The 22,726-nt window shown below is 37.9% G+C and overlaps 1 protein-coding gene across 1 annotated transcript in view; it reads right to left on the reverse strand.

Annotated features, from left to right (window-relative positions):
* Positions 1-22,726, reverse strand: part of podxl2 (podocalyxin-like 2) — a 40,068-nt gene that overhangs the window by 10,929 nt on the left and 6,413 nt on the right. The window contains exons 2-9 of the mRNA XM_023267618.3: positions 11,293-11,582; positions 10,720-10,981; positions 9,106-9,215; positions 5,068-5,284; positions 4,398-4,580; positions 1,567-1,748; positions 1,413-1,487; positions 72-228 (exon numbers count right to left, since the gene is read on the reverse strand). Coding sequence (XP_023123386.1) covers positions 72-228; positions 1,413-1,487; positions 1,567-1,748; positions 4,398-4,580; positions 5,068-5,284; positions 9,106-9,215; positions 10,720-10,981; positions 11,293-11,582 — 1,476 coding nt within the window. The remainder of the gene's footprint in view (positions 1-71; positions 229-1,412; positions 1,488-1,566; positions 1,749-4,397; positions 4,581-5,067; positions 5,285-9,105; positions 9,216-10,719; positions 10,982-11,292; positions 11,583-22,726) is intronic.

Consider the following 22,726-nt stretch of genomic DNA (forward strand, 5'->3'; position numbering starts at 1 on the left):
ATTTACATTTCTATACATTTCTACTGATGAAACACAGATAGTGTAAACAGTATGTGTGTTTTTCTTCGTACCGTGTTCAGTCGCCACGTTCATCAGCACCTGGTGCTGCTGGTGTGTCGGTTTGCTCAGGTAGATTACCCATGAGCCCTCGGGACTGTTCATTCTTCGGGCGAACACTTCTTCCATGATCTTCAACAACCGAATGCCATGACACACTCGAAACTCCTCCTGTCACACAAACACACAATGGAGCATGCTTTTCATATTTTTCATTCTGGAGCCAAAACATTAAAAAAGTGGATTCACGGATGCAAAATGACAACGAGGAGGCGAAGCTAAAGACGAGTAGATGCACTGGAGGAGATCTCACTCCAACCACGTTGCCGTAACAACCACAAGGATGGTTTGTGTTGTTGCCACGGCGACAGACGCCATCGAGGGTCCTTCCTGCCTCGTATGACAACAGAAAAGCTCAACACAAACCCTCCAGCTGCTGTTCTGAAAACTTTGTTTCCTTCTTTGGTGAAACAAAAATCACATCTGCGATGACGAACGTTAGTTTTGGGGAAAATAAACAGATGGAAACATCTAACAATGGTTGAAAATGGACAGATCTGTGCACCAAATAATTCCTGCTAAAGGAAGTTTTTGGTCTTGTTGGCATTTGAACCCCAGTGTAACCCACTGATCAGTTTGAAAGGCATGTTTTCTTTAAATAAAATCTCCAAAATGATAGTATTTATCAAAGCCAGAGACCAGGGATGAGAATGACAAATGGAAAAAAACTCTGAAAATGTCCGCTTAAAATCATCAAAATCATTTTATCCTATGAGTCCCATTTAAAAATCTGGCAAAAATAAATTGTTTGCTTTCACCAGATTCTAAAAAAAAATAAAAAATTCTGTGCTTTTTGGACCAACCGTGTCACCATGACTAACAACCATGAAAAAGGAGAAAGAACACAGAAATGTCTTTCGTGCACCATTGGAATAACAGAAATAATGAAAACAGAATAAATAGCGCATATATTTTTTAATTTTAATCCATATTTTCTCTATAGACACTGCCTGCAATTCAACCGAAAAGCCCCTGAATTTTTGTGTCATGGCTGTTGGTTGCAGTTGAGTCACTAATGGCTTTTTGGTTGCACTAAGAAGTGACAAATTTGCCGTTTTCTGCAGAATTTGGTTTGAGCAACTGGGGATGTTTTTAAACTGACGTGTAGAATATTTCCTGGCTGAGTAGTTCAAAGACTGTCAGAAAGTTGGCAATCCAATAATTCTCTCTGTTTTTGCAGAGAAATGGTGTCATTTGGGCGATTCTATCAAGAAAACATGATTTTCAAACCTGCTGGGGGTTAAGCTTCCATATGTGGCACCATTTAATTTAAAATATTGATTCCTTTTACTCACGCAGTTCATGTTTTGCGCCATGTTCAAGATGATATAACCACGTCCGGACAGCTCACTCCAGTCGATACACACCACCTGAAAGATAACAGATTGTAGGAAAGGCTTGACATATATTTATTTCCCACTTCCTCCATCCTGGCATCTGTAAATATACCTGCTGGTCCTTCTCCATCCCACTGAGGTCTGGGTAGGTGAAGCCGACAGTCGGCGAAGGATCCGTGGTGAGAGGGACGATGTGTCGGATTTTAGTTTCCTCTCTGGTCATCTTCCTCCATTTCTCCTCCTCCACCTCCTCACTTCTGTCTCTGATTTGTGGCGGAAGTTTTCCCTTTAAAACTTGGATAACAAAAGAAAGAACTGACGTCTTTTCAAACAGTTAGACTCACTAGATTTGATTCTCTTTAACCCACTAAATGTCTGGCGAAGCTTCAGGATGAAAACCATCTTCATGTTACACCAAGTCCGTTTAAGAGCAATAAAATTTGATGCTACATTAAGGCATCCAGTCCAGTAGAGGTTGACCAACTATCTGTTAATCTGACTATCAAATCAGACATTAGGATTTTTCTGAATGCTAGTAAAAATTGTTCAGTATTTTCCTATGCCACCAGGAAACATAAAAACTATCTCAGTTTACCGCAGCTTGATTTAAAACATAGGCGATGGTCTGGGGTCATTAAATGTCCACAGAAGTCATGGTGTCCCTAAACGTATTTCTAAAAAATTTAATCAATCTAAATGCTTTGATTGGTTACACATCACAAATAACATGTCAATCAATACAGATGGATGAAATGCTGAACTGATATTTTTCAATTAAATACATGCGAAACATAAATTCAATATTTAGTGTTTAATTTTGTGTTATTTAAGTCAGTATTAGCCTGAAAAAAAGCAACATATCAGTCGAACCCTATCGTCCATTAGCTACCATTCTGTGGAACCATTTTTCTGTGGCTTTTGTTCCCATGTAGATGCTTTTTAAGAGCACAACTCACCCCCATTCAATCACATACAACCAGATAGTTGTGATTAAACAGTGACTCAAAGATTCTGAATTATTGTCACTGAAAAGTCAGTAGATAACTTAAAATTAAACCTATTTTTTATACATGTACATGAAGATTTTTTTTATGAGTTAATGTGTGTTTGATTTGAAGTTCTTTAACAGACTTGTAAATAATGCAGAACTCTGGAATTAAGTGGAGCAAACAGACGACCGGTGTAATATTGACCCAGGACCTGCCCCTAAAATACAGAAATAAAAGGCTGGTGTTCATCCTGTGTGACGTTTCCAAGTAGATGGAAGTCCTGAACAGAACGAGGACACTTTGGACACATCGTACATAGTTTAAATTTTAGTAATCTTATCATAGGGATGTCTTGAGCCAAATCCTGGGATCGGGTATTGGGACCCATTATGGTAATTTCTAACTGATCAGTATTGGAAAAAAGCCAATTATTTGAAAGAAATATAAATTATGAAACTTTTTTTTTGTTTATCATAGCCTGATTTAACACATGTATACTGGCCAGGACTCATTAAACCACAAAGAAATCTTTGTCATGGTGCCCCTTTACTAGCTACACCCCAACAATGCTCTCTGCATACCAACAAAAAAGTTCCACCCTCCTCTTGTTACTGCAGTATTATACAGTAAGAGGCTCCACCTGGTGGTGTAACCACGCACTACATCTAATATACAATACTTGAAATTGGTAGATACTGGATATATAACAGCTCAAATCTGATCAAAAGCAAAGAAAAACCTTTGTTAACTACTGAAAAAGCATTATTATTTATTATTATTATTATTATTATTATTATTATTATTAGTATTATTATTATTATTATTATTATTATTATTATTATTAATAATAATAATAATAATAATAATAATAATAATACATTTTATTTGGCAGCGCCTTTTATAACACCCAAGGTCACTTTACAGAGGATAAAAACACAATAAAATAAATAAAACAAAACAGCAGACAAAAGTAACACAACAGTTAGTTGTTAATTAAGAAACAATGAAATTACAATGAGTATGTGGATTTAAACAGATGAGTTTTGAGTCTTGACTTAAACTGGGGTAAAGAAACAATGTTACGGATGTCTGGTGGGAGAGAGTTCCACAGTTGAGGAGCACAGCGGCTGAAAGCTCTGCTCCCCATGGTGCTGAGGTGGGCAGAAGGTAAAGAGAGGTGAAGGGAGGAGGAGGACCTGAGGGAACGAGACGCAGTGGCAATGTGGAGGAGATCAGACAGATAGGGGGGAGCGAGGTTGTGGATGGCTTTAAATGTATACAACAGGATTTTGAATATGATGCGGAATTGGACCGGGAGCCAGTGAAGCTGCTGAAGGACGGGGGTGATGTGGTGAAATGAGGGAGTACGGGTGATGATGCGGGCTGCAGAATTTAAGCAATGTTCAAGGTTTTAATCAATTCAGGGTGATTTGAAAAAGCTTTTTTATACAGTATATGAGTTGTAAATGGCAGTCTTTAAGAGTGAGTAAGCATGACATGACTATTTTGCATATAGCAATTCACTAAAAATAAGTAAATCAACAAGATATTGCATCATCACAATGTGAGCAATGGCTTCAGCCTGAAATTCCCTAGAAAAACTGTCCAAAAACCGGATTTCTTTTCAGCGTACATAGATGTCCAACAGTTAGCCGGCCATGAGGATATACAGACTGATAAGTGCATTACTTAGCATTGCTGACTTTATGTTCAACATCAACACTTTTGGGTCAATATAATCCAATAAGAGGCAGCAAAACTTCTTGTAAACTCACAAGTTTAAATCCCTGGATGAAAAATTAACAGTTTGTAATAATTTGTACAAGTTCAAAAAAAGATCCCCCCTATCAAATTACTTAAATCTTTAGTAAATTCAAAACCTGGCAGACCTGCTGTTAGTGGATTATCACTGTTAAGATGAGAGTTTTGAGGATGTTTATTAAACTGGTCTCACCTTTAGAGTCGTGCTCGCCCTGTTCCAGCTCCTCCTCTTCCTCCACACTGGGCTGCAGAGGTTCTCTGCTCGGAGCCAAGCCAACCTCCGGCGCTGTTGGATTCTGGGTAAATACGTCCAAGTGAGTCAGACCTGCTTCCTCCTCGTCCTCCTTCCTCTCTGCCTCCTCATCCTCTGTCACATCTGCAGCAACAAACCATAAGTAATAAAAATAAAAATGCTGTTCCAGTTTATTCCAGTGTGATTTAATACATGTACGCTGGAAATGGGGTTATTAAACTTCACAGAAGACTTTGTCATGGTGCCCCTTTACTTAATAAACAACAAACCAGAAGTAAAAGACAAGCAGCAAATTAAATAAAAATACTGTTCTAGTTTAATCCCAGCTTGATTTAATACACGTATGCTGGAAAAGGGGTCATTAAACCTCACAGAAGTCTCTGTCATGGTGCCGCTTTACTTGCTAAACTCGAAAAACTGACAAACCAGCAACAAACCGGAAGCAAAACACTAGCAGCAAATTAAATAAAAATACTGTCCCATTTTACTCCAGTGTGATGTAACACATGTACGCTGGAAATGGGGTCATTAAACCTCACAGAAGTCTTTGTCATGGTGCCCCTTTACTTATTAAACCCCAACAATGGACAAACTGGCAATTTTGCTCTACCTTTTGTGTTGCTTCCCAGCAGCCCGAAGTCTGTTCCGGTGTCAGTTTCAGGTGTTGCTGTTCCAACAGTGTCTCCAGCAGCAGCAGCGGTGGACGTCGCCGTAGCAACAGATGTAGTTCTGGTTGTAGTCGTGGAGGAGTGAAGGACTCCGTAACCACTGGACTGAACATCTTCCTCCCCTTCTGCCTCCCACAGCTCCCTCTCTAAAGGACCCACCTGAAGGGTAAAATACAGAGTTATAGGAGACATTTTGATATTTAACGGTGTCATTCTGACTGTGGATGGAGGTCACAATATCCTATATAAAATCTCTATAAACAGTCTTCTCTGACTCTGCAGCTGCCATAAATCAAATGAAAGAAGCTCTGACTTGATTGAAAAACTTTGATCCATTCATCGGAATCATATTAATGCACTCAGTGGACACTTTATGGGGAACAGCAGCTGAAGACCAGCAGAATATTTCTTCAGAAATTCAGCATCATCCATGCTGAGGATGGAATCTCTCATCAAAAATAAATGCAGTCACTCAGTGATGAAAGGCGGACTCATTTTTGTTGCATGAATTTCTACTGTGAGGAATTTTTAATAAATTAAATTGCAACTGTTAGTTTTTAATATGACATCAGAACAAGTAATCCACAGTTCAACTTAAGAAGTAATCTGAATACTGTATGGTTATACAATTTTGCATCATATAGCACTCAAGTCATTGCATATATTATACTTATTTGATTTTATTTTAATTGGAAACTAAACTGAGTCTTAGTTTCAATATATTAAATATCCCATATTATAAATTAAAATTAAAAAGATGAATAAAATGAAGTAAATTATGTCTATAAACCACACAAAATTGAAAGCCAGGCTTTAGAGGTGGGTTTGAAGTGTAAGGATCTTATATCTTGGTCAAGTTTTTAGTCTTAATATGTGAAAATACAAGTTTATAATTACATGTTTTCCACTGGACTGGCAGTGTGGGAACCTTAATGTGCAAAAAGTGAAAAACATTTTGGTGGGTTCACTGTAAACAAAAATACATATTATTATTACTACATTTAATATTATATAAATGTATTATGTGTTATAATACATTAATAATAATAATAATACTAATTATTATTTTTTATTCTTATTCTTATTGTTATTATTGTTATTATAATTACAGTGTGGAATAAAAAACATATTCCGAATATATATATATATATATACACATATATATATATATATATATATATATATATATATATATATATATATATTTGGGTTGGGACCTTAACGAGTTAATTTCGATTAACTATCGCAAAAATAACGCGTTACTGATATTAACGCAATTAGTTGCACCCTCCTCAGTTCCCTCATTTCTGGCACACCGGTAACTCTGATGAACACTCCAGCCCAGTAGGTGGCGGTAATGAACCTGAAGTCTGTTTGTAGCCATGAAGAAGCACTGAGTGAAGTCAGGCACTGGTGAACAGTGAAGGAAGATGAGATTGAGCTTGTTGGACAGAAGGTTTTCTTTTAAAAATCTTCCCGATGGCAGCTTGGATAAAAGCCTGGTTGTGTGCAAACTGTACAACAAAGAATTTTCTGATCACTGCAGCACTTCAAGCTGACGGTATCACCTCAATGTAAAACATGTTGCTGTTAGCACCAGAGCTAACGTTAGCTACGAGTCATGCTAACGGCTAACGGTGTAGCCATCCCATAATAGACCACTTTTCTAGACAGTGCTTGAGTTTACAGAAAGTCTTAAAATGTTGAATAAAATCGCTATAATTGCACTTAGATTTGCAGTAATCTGTGAATGTAGCAAACAGATGAAAAATGCAGATAAATAGTTTTTACTCCGTCGAGGCTCTGCCTCCTTGAAGGAGGAATAACCTAAACAACAAAAATATCTCTTTTAATAATTATAAACTTTTTGTTTATAAAAAAATTAGATAAATAAAAATTGATATTCCTATAAAAAGAACCATCAAAATTACACCATTTATCAGACCCAGAAAAGATGAAAACAGAATGAATCTCTGGATTTTCAACTTTCTGAAGCTCCTTGAACTACTGATTTTATGTGCCATACAGTAGAAAAAACAACTAAATTCAGGCTTTAAGTCATCAAAATCACTTTTTTCTATATGTCCCATTTTCCTTTTTTTAAAAATAAATTTTAAATTATAAACACGTATATGTCTATTCATTGATTCAACTGTCAACTACAATTTAATTTATATATATATATATATATATATATATATATATATATATATATATATATATATATATATATATATATATAAAAATAAAATACAATATTATTATTATTGTACTATATTTTTATGGATATTAATAAATTCCATGTTTTATTTTTAGGTATTTATTGGTACAAGTATTGTCTTCCGTTTAAATAATTCTCCATTTTGCGACGTTTGCATGAAACACTATTACGCATTCAATTAAGGTAAACTATTACTGTACTGCTTGGTTAACAGAAAGCAGAAAGGAAAAGCAGAAACAGTGATATTAATGATGGTAGAAGTACTACTAAAAATACATATTTTAATAATGTAAGTAATAGCAATAATAATAATGAAGAAAGGAATAAAAGAAAAATACTCCCAGATAAACTAAATCAACACAAAGAGACACGAGGATTTAAAATGTCTGCTGCCATTAATTTGTAAACTGAAGGTTAAAATGTTCATTTATCTCAATGTTATTTGCTGAATTACTTCTAGACACCCGTCTGGCTGATCTGGGCCAATGAGACACAGCTAATCCCATAAAGCAGTTAAAGACTAATTAAATGATTCAGCACAAGGTTAGTAGATGAGCCCTGGATTACATCTGAATTACTGCCATCCAATTAAAGTCCAACTGCCGCCCATGATTTTTCCTCTTTTTATTGACGCTTTTAAACTTCAGCAGATGTTAAAATCTAGCCGAGCCGTGCTTTAAATTAACTAGTTTACACATATTATCATCTTGTTTAGAGGAAAAAGCATCTGTATTTGTTCCACATGGTGACATTTCAATAATAATAGAACGGAGGAGCATTGGAGGTTTTATGAGCTTTAAATAAGCAGTTTGAGGCCTTAAAATCCTCAGCGATGGTTAAAAAGTCTGAGTTTTGTAAGTTTGTCTTGAATTTGTTAATGAGAAAACAGCAGCAAAATATAAAGTGAGTTTCTTGTGAGTGACATTTGTGGAGTAATTTTCAATTTCTTAAGATTTATGTGGCTAGAAACTGATAATCCTCCTGGAATCATCTCAAATATTTACCTTCATACATTGTATTCTTTATAGAAACGTGACATTTTTCTGATTTTAAATGCTGTATTTGCATATTTCCTCGTAAAACAGTGTAATTTACGGTCTGATTGGCGACTCTGTTCAACTCTCTGTCATCTATGTAGTACGACACAGTTAGACTTCCATGAATCATGAAAAAAGAAAGTTGAATTTTTCTGACTGCTTGTTTTCCACAGGTGTTATCAATGCTGGAGAATAAAATAGTGTCTCTGCATACGATTAATATTTTATACTTTTATGTTTGATCTCTCTGCTTTGTGTTTACACTGACTGCAATTCAACCGAATAGTCCCTGATTGTGTCAAGGAGTGCCTTATTTTTTTTTGCTTTTTTACAGAATCTTATTAGTTCAAATCGTTTATTTTGGGTGAATTTTTTTGTTTGTTTTTTTTTTTACAAAAAAAAAGAATAAAGAGAATTTGTTGAATTATAATGATTTTAAGCTTAGATTTGGATCATCTTCCAGACAGAACTGCAGCTGATGAATTCAAGGACTGTCGAGAAAAAAGTTGAAAATTTGATAATTCATTCTGTTTTTTACAGTTCCTGGTTCTGATAAATGCTGTAATTTTATCATTTTTGTAATAATAATACGTCTTGTTTGGGTTTTGGGATTCAGACGGTTAACCTACATAATCATATATCCAACAGAATTTACACTAACATATCAGATTCGATAATAAAGACACCGATTATGACATATTGATGCATTTCTCCATCCTCACCTCCAGGATGGGGGACGCTCGGTGCTCCTGCAGCCCAGAATCGTGCACGTCGGCTGGGAAGGAGATGCTGGGCTCCTGGGAGCTGGACGGAGCGAAGGATGGACTGTAGCCTGGGAGATACAAAGAGACACGTCAGAAACAGATGGTCTGGTAAGTTTGCTGCCAGCCGACAGGAGGCTTTGACAGTCTGCTTTAATTAAAGACTCACAGGAGATGTACAGTGATTGTTGACGTAGCTGGTAGCTAAAAATCATCCATATTCATATTGTGTTAGGAGGAGATTTGAATATGATAAAGAAATGAAACAAAAGTCAGATTCTCTCTCACTTATGTTCTGATATGCTGTAAAAAATACTAGCAAACTAGTAAAGGTAGAAAATACTGGCATCAGAGGAGTTAGATTAGTTAACTGAGCAAACTATTAACATCCAAGTTAGAACTACGATTGGAAAAGTCCAATTCTTCTGAGAGCTTTATTATGTACGCTACCGTTCAAAAGTTTGGGGTCACCCAGACAATTTCATGTTTTCCATGAAAACTCACACTTTTATTCATGTACTAACATAACTGCACAAGAGTTTTCTAATCATCAGTTAACCTTTCAACATCATTAGCTAACACAATGTAGCATTAGAACACAGGAGTGATGGTTGCTGGAAATGTTCTTCTGTACCCCTAGATATTCCATTAAAAATCAGTCGTATATGTAAATACAAGTGGTCCTCGCTTTATGACATCCTCGATCTACAGCGTTTCATCGTTCTGTTGGATCTGGTTACGGGGAACTAGTTGGTGAGATGCCTTTGTTTACATTCACCGGTTGTACACCACCTTGGATTCTGTTATATTCGCTAACTTTTGCCCTTCATTATGACTCCCAAGCACAAGTCAGACTCTTCTGATGGCAGTGCTATGAAGAAATTGAAATTGAAGTGAAATTAGATATAATAAAACACTCGGAACGTGACTTTTCCTAAGAACATCAATATCGTGATGCATGTAACGGCTTTGTTTACATTTTCACGCGCAGTTCTGTTGGAAAAAATAAACAAATCTAAACTTGTCACTCAATGTCTCAACAACAAATTTGCCAAATATTAAGTATTTGTACTCAACAGGTTCTGTAAAACTAGAAAAGCTGTTAGAATTACAGGAAAGGTAAAAGTAAAATAGTGAACTATTAAGATTTGTGCAAACTTCTCTGGAAATGAACTTGACAGTTTGAGATGTTTTTAGTCTGGATCAAAGATGTCCAGAACTCTTTTCACTTTCATCTTTACAGGTGTTTTGGTGATCAGAGGTTTCTTGGAGTGAACGTGGCCTTTGGCTACATGAATGTTTAAAACCAAAAGCCTCCAGAAGCTGCAGACGTGATGTTTACACCCAGCAAAGTGGAGCAGCTCAGTCTGCAGAAACGTCGGATTAAAACCTGACTTTGCCCAAAGCAAACATTTGATCCGAGACATCTGTGGAATAACGAGAGCTGCTTTGAAGATGCAGCTCTCTGGTGGAAACAGCAGGTCTGCAATCATGGCGGCATGAGGGCAGAAATGGGGCCAACATGGCTGCTGGATGGTGCGTTTAGGATCTGTAGGAGAAAAGATTCCTACTGACCGATCAGAGCGTCCAGATCTGGTGTCGTGTGGTTTCCCTCCGAGGCTTCCAGGACGTCATCTTCAGTCTTCTCTTCTTCTTCTTCCTCTTCTTCTCCTGCTCGTCTCTCTCTGTCCTCCAGGTCGGTTCCATAGAAGCCAGAAGCTTCCTGGGAGGCGTCGGCCGCTCCAGTCCCACCGAGGAGCTCCGTCTCTGGGTCAGCGGAGTCTGGCTGCCCCCTGAAGCCTCCTTCATCCAGGGGAACCGCCAGATGAACCTTCCGCTGGAAGAGGAGAGAAATGCAGTCAGATTTACAAACAGAGCTGCAGAATTCATCACTAGCTCACAAAAAACAAACCAAATATTCATCGCTTTTTTGAAAACTGTTAACGCTTTCACACTGTTGCAATGTTCCAGAAATATTAACGTTACAAATGCAGTGTTTAGAGTTTGATTACTGTGATTAATTAGCATTAAAAAAATACACATCTGGGTTCTAAAGAGTGTCAAACAGATGTCTCATGTTGTTTTGTTATATTTAGATTTATCACCCAAAAACAGGCGTCCTGTGTTCTAACTTTAACTCTTCCTCACCTCCATCTCGTCCTCCATGTCCAGGTTCTCGTCCACGGTGGCCCGAGTCCTCGCCAGTGCATTCAGCTGGGAGGAGTTGGTCGACTCCATCTTTCCCTGCGAACGGGACGTTTCGTGTATCTCGGGCCAGCCCATGTCGTGGACCAGGTGAGGCTGAGCTCGTACCAGCTCATGGACCGAGTGGCGTTTGGCTCGGACTAATTCCCGGAGGAAGCGTGACGCCTGGGCTGGGCCTTCGTCCTGGCGGAGCGACGAAGCCAACCTGAAGGCGTCGCAGCTGACCAGGAGAGCTGCAGGAAACAGGAGAAACACTTTAAAGACGATGCTGCAGTTTGATTTATTAGATTAAAATCTGTCCTCGTGGAGCAATTCGTTGGTCCGACATTAAAGTTTGTTGATCTGTTTGAGAAAATGACTTCAACAGAGGCCTTAGAGGAAAGGAAATAGCATCAAGGAAATTAAATAGAATCTAACACAAGCAATGAGTCATAGGAACGATAAAAGTGACAAAAACAATAATATTAAATCAATATTGATATACACTACTGTTCAAAAGTTTGTGGTCATCCAGATCATTCCATGTTTTCCATCAAAACTCATACTTATATTCATGTGCTAACATAAGTGCACAAGGGTTTTCTAATCATCAGTTAGCCTTTCAAGACCATTAGCTAACACAATGTAGCATTAGAACACAGGAGTGGCGGTAGCTGGAAATGTTCCTCTGTACCCCTATGGAGATATTCCATTAAAAATCAGCCATTTCCAGCTATGGTCAGCTATGGTAGCTTAATAGTCATTTACCACATTAACAATGTCTAGTCCAGACATTGTGGTAAATGACTATTCTATTTTATTTTTCTGTATTTCTGATTAATGTTATCTTCACTGCAAAAAATGCTTTTCTTTCAAAAATAAGGACAACTGAACCCAAACTTTTGAACGGTAACATATGGTAACTAGAATTTAAACACTTCGAGGTTTTAGGAGAGTTGGACATATGAGAGACTATAGACAGTGTTTCCTCTACATTCATTCAGAAGCAGCGGCCCGCCATTCCTAAATCCTAGCTGCCGCTCCTTCAAATTTCTTTTTTTTTTTTTGTTACTGTCGCAAATACACCACCGCCGCATGTCTCCACCTTCACAGCAGAGTCCTGCACTGGGTCGGGTACTCGTGAGTACTAAGGTAAACTACAGATAACTATCTGTCTCAGTATCTACTCTTTGGGGGGTTAATACGACGTTAGAGCGCGGCCTTGAAGGTGACGTCACGTCAAGCACCCAGACACCAGGTCTGAGAGTCAGAGGAGTGTCGTCTTGGAAAATAGGGCAGCAACTTACCGGAGAAAAGTTATTAGCTTAGATAACTCATAATAGATTTTACAAGTTAGACATTCGCAAAATATTGATGTCCAGCTAATGTTACGTAGCATATCGGTAGCTTCTGTTATTGGGCCCGGTGCCAACTCAGTGTCACTAACATGAGTGAATTATTGATAGCATTAAGCTAATATGTACGCCATGATTTAACTGCTGACTGCATTTTCAGATGAGCTAGTTCAAATATTTATTTTTATTTATTTATTTATTTTTTACATTTAGCCTTTAAAAAGCCATTTCAACTGGCTATTCAATAAATAAGTTGTAACAGTAAAATCTGCCATCAAATGTAATTTGTTTACGCGTCACGGCTCCCCGGAGAGCCTGCCACAGCTGCTGAGAAAAATCCTAGAGGAAACACTGATAGATTACTATTGACTTTTTCAACCTTAATTTGTTCCCTTAACATAACTTAACTACAAAAACATTCAGAGAGCACAGTACTCCTCCAAGGTTGTTCATTCCTCCATATGGCATTGTCAGAAATGCAGCATTTTTTATTAGTTATTGATGATCAGAAATCCCGGCAACATAGAATGTGTCCATTTCATATAGATGAATCCACAAACAAAATGACCTCGCACTGAGCAATGGAATCAATTGTTCCTTGTTTTACCGACGGAGAAGTCCCGATAAGTCCGCAGTGGTGGATTTGTAGTAGGACCACAATCATGTGATCGTCAGCAGGCAGCTGACGCACTATTCACTTGTTGTCATAGTTACAGTGATGTCGTGCCGCTATCTCACAATGATACAGGAATCTTTAACAAATCCATGGATCCAGCTACATCACTGCCAAAACCTAAGAAACTTGGTATTTGTGTCATTTCTAACCTTCCCTGAAAATTTCATCCAAATCCGTTTTTGTGACATTTTAACTTTTTCCTACAGCACGAACATTGTTTCCATTGAGGTGCAGGACTTTATATTGCAGAGAAAAATGAACCCACAGTGAAGAAAAATGTGACAGGAGCTAAAAAATGCCCAGAAGCTGTTCAGAGGGTTAATATATGTAAAAACACAAATACTGTACATTTCTGTTTATGACTGTGTTACAGTGTGTTGCTTTAAAACAGCAAAAAAATTCAACTCAAAATCTAACAAAAAGGTCAAACAAACTTTAGTGAATTGTCAGATTAAATCATTTTCCTTGCTGCTCAGCAGAGAAACAGTAGAGACAGTGAACTGAATTATACACTAAAGTGATTGAATTTACTGTTAGAGCATCACAGAGCTCTTATCTCCACTGCTGCCCTCTAAAGTCACTGTGAACTCCTTCAATTGGTATTTTAATGAATTAATACATTAAATTACATTAATAAAGTCTATTTTTCACTGGTTCATTCATATGTGGCTGACATACTGTTTATAAGAGTTTAAAAGTGAGTCACCTGCATCTACAAACATGAATAAATTCATAGAGGAGTCTAGAATTCATCAAGTGTGCAGCTTTAAATGTTAAAAATGTATATATATTTGCACATTTCTTTATGATTTTGTGATCACATGGACAGAATTGCTGCCTAATTTCATGTTTCAGCCAATAACAATACAACAACAATAAAGGAATTTAATTCTATTCCAAATTTTAAAAAAAAATTCTTATTAATGTTTTTTTAAAGACAGCTGCATTAGTTGGTTACTTGATTGGTTGTCGACTAGATTAATCACCAATTATTTTGATAATCGATGAATCAAGTATTAGAGAAAATGTGCTTATTTCAGCTTCTTAAATGTGAATATTTCTGGTTTCTTTCCTCCTCTTTCACAGTAAATTGAATATCTTTGGTTTTGTTGGTTTTCTCTTGGACACTCTTTTCTCTTCCGCTATCTTTTGACATTTTACCAACAAAACCTGTTGAAAATAATCAACAGAATGATCAACAATGACTATAATCATTAGTTGCAGCTCTAATTATAACTCACCTACAATATAAATGATGTATTCTTCATTATTACGTCTGTTAATTACGGCTTTTAAACCCCTGATGGAGCCTTATCAGTCAGTGGAGCCGCTAGCATCACCTGCTCATCCTTCATTCAGTCAGCCGTTTAATTTCCGTCCACTTATTAATTCATCGGCTCGCTCGCTCATCCAGTCATCGCTAATCTCCAACAGTCACCTTCATGGAGACCACAGATGGCGTCTGACTGAGCAGATTATCATATCACGGCCGACATGTCTGAAACATGTCTGCAGCATGTTTGGCCTGCAGCCACCAACAGATCCACAAACCTCCTGCCGACTCACATGTTTATCTTCGACATGCAGCAGCTTAAAGGGCTTCCGGCCATCCGACTGATCCCTTTATTCTTAGTCCAGTGGTTCGATCTGCGACGAGGTTCGACTGTCAGAGTTTGCTATAAATGTGCCACAAAAACAACTTCCTAAAAAGTTCTAATGTGGGTTTGCCTACATTTTGTTTAAAAATCTGCGCATAAAATCTGCCTAAATTAAGGAAAAAAATCTTAAATTTTGCGAAAATATGTGCGCAGGGATAAAAACTAAATCTCCAGGAGCATAAATTCTAAACAAAAACATCTCATCTATGTGGAAGAATACTGATGGTCTCCACTATTAGAGATTTGAATTTCTAAATCACTAATGGTTTTGTGCATGTTTGAAAAATCAAGGTTTTTTTTGTTTTGTGTTTTTTTAATTACACCACACTTTACGAGTTCTTCTTCTGCAATCTCAGTGGCATCCATCTGGAGAATTTAGCTACACTAACGGCTCATTTCGATTCAAAATATTTGCATAATGGTAGTACATTGAAATGCTAATAAATTTACATTTACTTGCAGTAGTTTTATGGAAATTCCTTCAAAATTTGGGGTGCATTTGAATAGAAATCCAGCTTGTGAGGCTGTACTTTGGCACCAGCAATCAGCAGCAATGCTAAAACTCCTATATTTAGCAGGTATAATGTTTACCACGTTCACCATCTCAGTCTAGTGTCTTAACATGCTAACATCCGTCGATTAGCAATATGGTTTTTTCTGGAAAATGTAGGAAAAGCATCTGAATGCTTTTTGTTAACCTCCTAAAAAGTTTTATGAGGAATTATGAATCAACATAAGTGTACAATGTAATGTGAAAATGACAAAAATAATAAAATACTCCAAAAAAAGAGAGGAATTATTGATGGTACGAGAGTGTCCAGTCATGCTAGCTGTTCTATAAGATATAATGGTGCTTTGAGCAAAATGGTCAGATTAGCAATGCTAATATGCTAAGCTGGTAAAATGTTTACCATAATAACCCTCTTAGCCTAGCGTGTTAGCATGCTGATATTAGCTAGTTAGTATTAAGAACCAGTCTGCTCCACCAGCACTCAGCATTTATCCTCTGGGACAATGAATGTTCACACAAACCTGAACTCCATACTACAAAACGTTTCGATAATGGTCAGGATACATGAGATATTACAGGTGGAACTACAGGAAAAGTCAGCAAGTCAACAAAATTGGTAGGATTCATCCACTGGGAACCACGGATGACTGTACAAAGTTTAGCTACAATCCACAAGTTGGATGTTACAATATTTCTCGGGATAAGTGAATACTTGGTGGTTGACCTACAGGAAAAACTAGCAGGTCACAAAAATTAGCATGTTTCATCCACAGGGAACCATGAATGGCTGCACAGACTTTACTTCGACATGAGAAGACGTTGTGATATCTCTTTGTATACCTGAAAAATTGGAGTGGAACTGCAGGAAAAGCTAGCAGGTCACCAAGATTAGTGGGAATTATCATCTGGGAACCATGAATGTCTACGTAAACTTTTGTTTCAGTCTACAAGATGTTAAAATAGAAATGCCAAGTCACATTCAGTAGGATTTATCCTCTGGAAACCCCAAATGTCTGTACAAACTTTAATTCTACAACTTACAAGACAGATGTTCAGATATTTCTCAGGATACGTGAGAACATATTGGTAGAACAACAGGAAAAGCCAACAGATGACCAAAATAAGTAGGATTCATTCTCTGGGAACCACAAATGTCTGTACAAAGTTTGATTCCAATCCACAACACAAGATATTTCTCAGTTAAAGTAAGAAGTTGCTAGTGGAACTACAGAAAAAACAAGTGGGTCACCAAAATTAGCGAGATTCATGAATGTCTGTACAAACCTTAGCTACAAATGACAATATGTTAAGCTATTTCGTTTCAATATGCAAGGCAGATAGGAAATATTTCATGATATGTAAGAACCTGAGGGTGAAACTACCAGAAAAGCCAGCAATTCACACACTCAGTAGGATTTAACCTCTGGAAACCATGAATGTCTGTACAAACTTTAGCTCTGATCAACAAGGTAGATATTAAGATATTTAGTTCCATAGATGTTAAGATATTTCTCAGTATAAGTAGGAACTTGCTCGTGTAAGTACAGAAAGAACAAGTAGGTCACCGAAAAGAGGAGGATTCATCCTCTGGGCACCACGAATATCCATATAAACTTGACCTACAATCAATAATATGTTAAGATATTTAGTTCCAATTTACAAGGTAGTTGTTAGGATACTTCTCAGGATAAGTCCGAACTTGCTAGTGTTAGTACAGAAAGAGCAAGTGGGTCACCAAAACTGGTAGGATTCATCCTCTGTGAACCATGAATATCTGTACAAAATTTAGCTCCAATAAACAAGGTACATATTAAGATATTTAGTTCCAGTCTATAATGTAGATGTTCAGACATTTAGTTCAAATCTTCTTTGTGAGCAGGTCTCCTAAACTAGTAGAATTCATTCTCTGGGAACCATGAATGTTTGTACAAACTTTAGTTCCAACCCACAGGACAGATATTGAGATATTTCTCAAGGTAAGTGAGAACTTATTGGTGAAACTACAGAAAGAACAAGTGGGTCATCAAATTTAGTAGATTCATCCTCTGGGAACCATGAATGTCTGTTATAGATAAGATATTTAGTTCAATCCACAAGGCAGATGTCAAGAAATATCTCGGTGTATGTAGGAACTCGAAGGTGAAACTACCAGAAAAACCAGCAATTCACACTCTCAGTAGGATTTATCCTCTGGAAACCATGAATGTCTGTACAAACTTTAGTTCCAACCCACATGACAGATATTGAGATATTTCTCAAGTAAAGTGAGAACTTGCTGGTGAAATTACATAAAAACAATCCTCTGGGAACCATGAATGTCCATATAAACTTCACCTACAATCAATAATATGTTCAGCTATTTAGTTCCAATCTACAAGGTAGATATTAGAATATTTCTCAGGATATGTTCGAAGTTGAAGGGGAAACGGCCAGGAAAGCCAGCAATTCACACATTAAGTAGGTTTTATCATCTGGAAACCATGAACGTCTGTACAAACTTTAGCTCCAATCTATGAGGTAGATGTTTAGATTATGAGTTCCAATCTACAAGGTAGATGTTCAGGTATTTCTTCAGGTCACAGACAGGTCACCAAAATTAGTAGATTCATCCTGTGGGGATGATGAATTTCATGATGTACAAGAGCTGATCAAAGTCTCTTCTCCAACACAGTGCACTGACTCACAATGCAATCCAGACACATCTGAGCTGGATGCTGAATTTTTCATTAGTAGAGCAAACAAGCAAACAGTGCAGCACACAGACGCAGAGGCTTTGTGTGGATTGTTGAAAGCATAAAAAAAGAATTTATCATTTAAAGCACTGCAAGAACTTGTCACTAAATATAAATGTCCTGCTTGCTGAGAATTACTGATCTGGTGAGCAGCTCCAAGGACGGTGAGGAAGGCGGGTGAGGGAGGATGGAGGTGGAAGGATGAATGGGAGGGAAGGCCGATAAAGGATCTATCACCCAATGGAGAAGAGCTCTGGCTGGGTTGTTTTTATTCCAAAACCCAGAGTCAACACTGTGCCGAATCCAGAAACGTGCTCACAGGCTGTACAGCATTCATCTCATCTGAGGAGATGATGAAATTTTGAGTTTTAGAAAGTAGAGTTGTATACAATCAGCAAGATAACACCAACTGTGTGCGGCTTCTATGTCCTGATTGCTTGTTGATTTTTGGGTATTTGTCTGAAAGGCTGGATGCTACTTGCCAAGCCCGAGATAAGGTTTGTAAATTTGCTATGTTGGTGCTGATGTAGCTTCGCCTCAGTCTTTAAAGCGCACTCCCTGATGCGGCGTTATTGCCATATACCCGAGAGGAATGTCTGGGAACATCGTGCAGTACAGCTAATGCAGTGGTAATGAAATGCTCAGCCCACTGAGTAAACAGTGACTGAAACCTCAAATACTGCCAGGACTAGTCTGAGCTCGTCTTACTCAATTATAGAGGGGTGTTGTAAATATAAGAAGTTATTGGAGGAGGTTGAAAAAAAAGTTTCTCAAAAAAAACAAACAATGCAGATGAATGAATGAAATGAATTTATCACAATAATTGGTTTTCTTTGATATAATTGCGTAATTGTTGCTTCATGACATCAGTAGTTTTTGGCTCGAGTCACTGGTCAGCTGCATTTAGTGCTACAGTTTTTGACCATGTCGGCTGCAGCAAAGTCCACGGTTTCAAAAGCATGGATGTGTATAATATGATCAAAGAACTAAAAAGTGGTTGTACACTGGAAAGGGTTTTGGTGATGTACCACAACAGCCCAACACAATACAGTAGAAAACATAGATGAGACACTTTACATCTGCCGACGTCTTTCCTGCTCCCTGTCTATCTTAATACAGTTAAAGTCCCAATATAGCAGCTCTAATTTACATATTTTTTGTTTCTGTTGTTAGACAAGTGTGAAATTCTGACTGAAACGCATCCAGTTAAGATGACATGCTAACCAGGAGTCACTTCAAGGCCAAAATCATGATTTTAAATCCACAACAATCTGACAAGTTCATCATCCACATGAGTTAAAAACACTGTCTGCGCTGTAAATTCTGTTGCATTTACATCAAATTGGAATCTATAACCACAGTAGCAGAAAAAATACACAGTAAGTGGTAAAGTAGTTGGTTTAGCTGCTATGTGCTTCTAAAATATCCACTGTGTCCATGATGCACTTTGTTAAATATACTGCTACTGACCTAATTAACTAGCCCTCTTTTTTGTTTATTTCTATTACATTGGAGATTCCACTTTACCACTACAGTTTTGAAATTTAATGTGCATGCTGCTGCATTAAACAGTGATATACAGTCTGTCAAGGTAAAATGAACTTCATTGTAATGTTCGTTTTGCCTTTTTGGAAGAAAGTTATTGGTTTAGATTATTCAACTAAAGGGGAAAATGGCCAGTAAGTTAATCAATAGGGTAACGGTTGTTGGTAGCAGAACTATTAAGTAGGGGTGGGACAAAAGATCAATATGCCGATATATCATTGTTTTAGGACCTCAAATACGAGAATTGATACACTGTTGGCAAATATCGATATTTTCATTAATTAAAAAAAGAAGCTCCATTTGGAGTTCAGTCCCCACTGTCAGTTCCCAGCGTCGCTACTTTAAATCTCTATGCGGTGGCACGTATCACTGAATGACGAAAGTTAACTTAACCAAAGAAGAACACTAACTGAGAATAACAAATAAATGGTGAACAGTGGGAAACAAATTTCTCATCAAAAGTCTGGGCCCGGGGCACCCGTATAGCTCAGTGGGTTCAGTGGGCGACCCATGTACAGGGGCTGGTCTCCGATGCAGCGGCCCGGGTTTGATTCCTGCTCGCGGCCCTTTGTTGCATGTCTTCCCCCCACTCTTCTCCCCCATTTCCTGTCCGTCTCTCACTGCGCCTATCAAAAATAAAACCGAAAAAGGCCAAAAAGCAACTTAAAAAAACAAAAAAAAGTCTGGGCCCACTTCGGCTTTTATAATACCGATGATGGGAAACTGGATGAAGACTATGCTATCGGTAAGAACTGTCTCACAAAATTATGTCATCATAATGAGTTTGCCGCAGAGGAGAAAAATCCTAACCTTTGAACAGCTTATAGTCAGCCTACACTTGATTCACTTTTTAAAACAAAGTTTCCATTTGCGTCGCCGAGAGCTATGAGTATTACCAAGTCCATCGCCATGTTTATTTGCAAGGACCTTCGCCCTTACAATGTTGTGGACAACAAAGGTTTTCGCCGAATGCTGACAACACCGGAACCAAGATATGAGGTACCAAGTCGAAGATACTTCACTCTGAACGTACTGATCAGATGCTTTTCTTTGAGAAGAATATGCCTTGATGCGTCCAGGTTAATATAAAAGTGGTTAAGCACTTAAGCAATGCCCAGGTGTTAGGTTATATATCACTAAAGTTTTTCCAGTTTAAAAGAGCCTCGTGAAAGGGTTGCTGAAGTGCAGGTGGTGTAATATCATGCAGGACTAAGGATGCAAATTTTAAACAATTTTCTTAACCAACAGTCGGCAGCAATATCAATCAATAATCGACTAATTGTTAAAAGTACAGTGGTCATTACTACATGTGCTGATAGGGCTATTTTCAAGCTCTGGCACATGACATTTGCTGAAAAAAAGGCTTGATTACATTAGCCACTCAGTTACATGAATGCTGTCTTAGTAGTTCTGGCCGGGACCCAGTAACCACCACTGCAGTCTTTGTCATGGTACCCCACTGCTAGCCAAACCTCCATAATGCCACTATAATGGACATCGTCTTCAGGTTGCTACAATATTCTAGACACAGAAAACAAACTGGAGTCCTCCATCTCCTCAAACAGATAATCTACAAAACATTTTCTGATGATTTGGTGAAATTATTAATGGATATAATTAATCGATTAACAATTAACCGTTAACATATGTACCGAGGACACTGGGGTTTGTGTCGTCCATGGGATCGTTCGTTTTTTTCACTTGGTTCATTTTGTTTTGTGACTTAATTTTTCACTTCCTGTTTGATTACATTTAAAACTACTTGGTTAATGTTAGGAAAATATCTCCATTGGGTTTAAAATACTTCCTTCACAACATTTACCACATGTTACAATGCAAACCTCTCGTTACCTGAAAAGGAGCAGCAACGACGACATCGGCAGAGAATATCTGACATCTATTATTTGACATTCAATGAGGTTTACAGGTCGATTTGACCACTCTGCACATCAAAAATATGACCCTAAAGGGTTCCCAGTGTGTTCAAATGTGAAGTCAAAGTGTCCTGACAGAGCCTATTTCTACAATATTTTGGCAACTAGACATTATAACTCAGGTATACTGAAATGTTCCTGAGGAAGCTGAGTTGCCTGTTGGCCTCCCATTTGCCATCAATGGCCTTTCAGTGACTAAACCAGTTGCTAACTTCATCATAGACACTTCCAGTCCCTCAGTAGTCTTATTTTTGGCACATCCCTTGTGTAATAACAAAATCCTCCACAGGGAGACTTTAAAACAACCTGCTGTGCTGACTGAGAGTCCGTAGCAAATGAGAAACATCAATATATGTTAATTCTAAGCCAACTACCAGTAGACACAGACAGTCAATTGAATTTCATGCCTCCAACACATCACCGGCTCCTGCAAAAACAGATAAAGCCTCAACTCTGCATCCAAATAACACATAAAAGCACATCTTTCTCAGACCACACATCCAAGTTTCACAACCGCACAGTGACCTTCAAATCTCTGTCTACAAAGGCAAGTTTGCAGTGTAATTACTTTGGAAAAATCTACCAGGAGCAGGGACTGAACGGCTGAGTTAGCCTTATCAGCTTAGCACAGATAAGCTCCATGCTGAGCTGGACGAGGAGGCCGGGTGTCATAGGGGGAACCAGGGCAGCTCCTGGAGGGGGAGATACCCTCAGAAGTTCATCACCGAACCGAATGTTACAGATGCTGAGAGGAAAATCCTTTCACAGTGAAAACCAGTGATGTTAGTCATGTTAGTCGAAGTGATTTGTATAGAGAAACGTCCAGGACTCACTCGTACAATTACAAATGAGGTTGGAAGAACTTTTTCAGCGCAAGTCATGAATTTTTAAAAAGCTTGTTCCTATATTTATGACAAAATCTCTCAGTTTTATATTTTGATGACTCATCCAGCACCCACATACATACAGAAATATTTGCAGTCATAT

The sequence above is a fragment of the Amphiprion ocellaris genome, chromosome 5, assembly GCF_022539595.1.
Source record: "Amphiprion ocellaris isolate individual 3 ecotype Okinawa chromosome 5, ASM2253959v1, whole genome shotgun sequence".
NCBI lineage: Eukaryota > Metazoa > Chordata > Actinopteri > Pomacentridae > Amphiprion > Amphiprion ocellaris.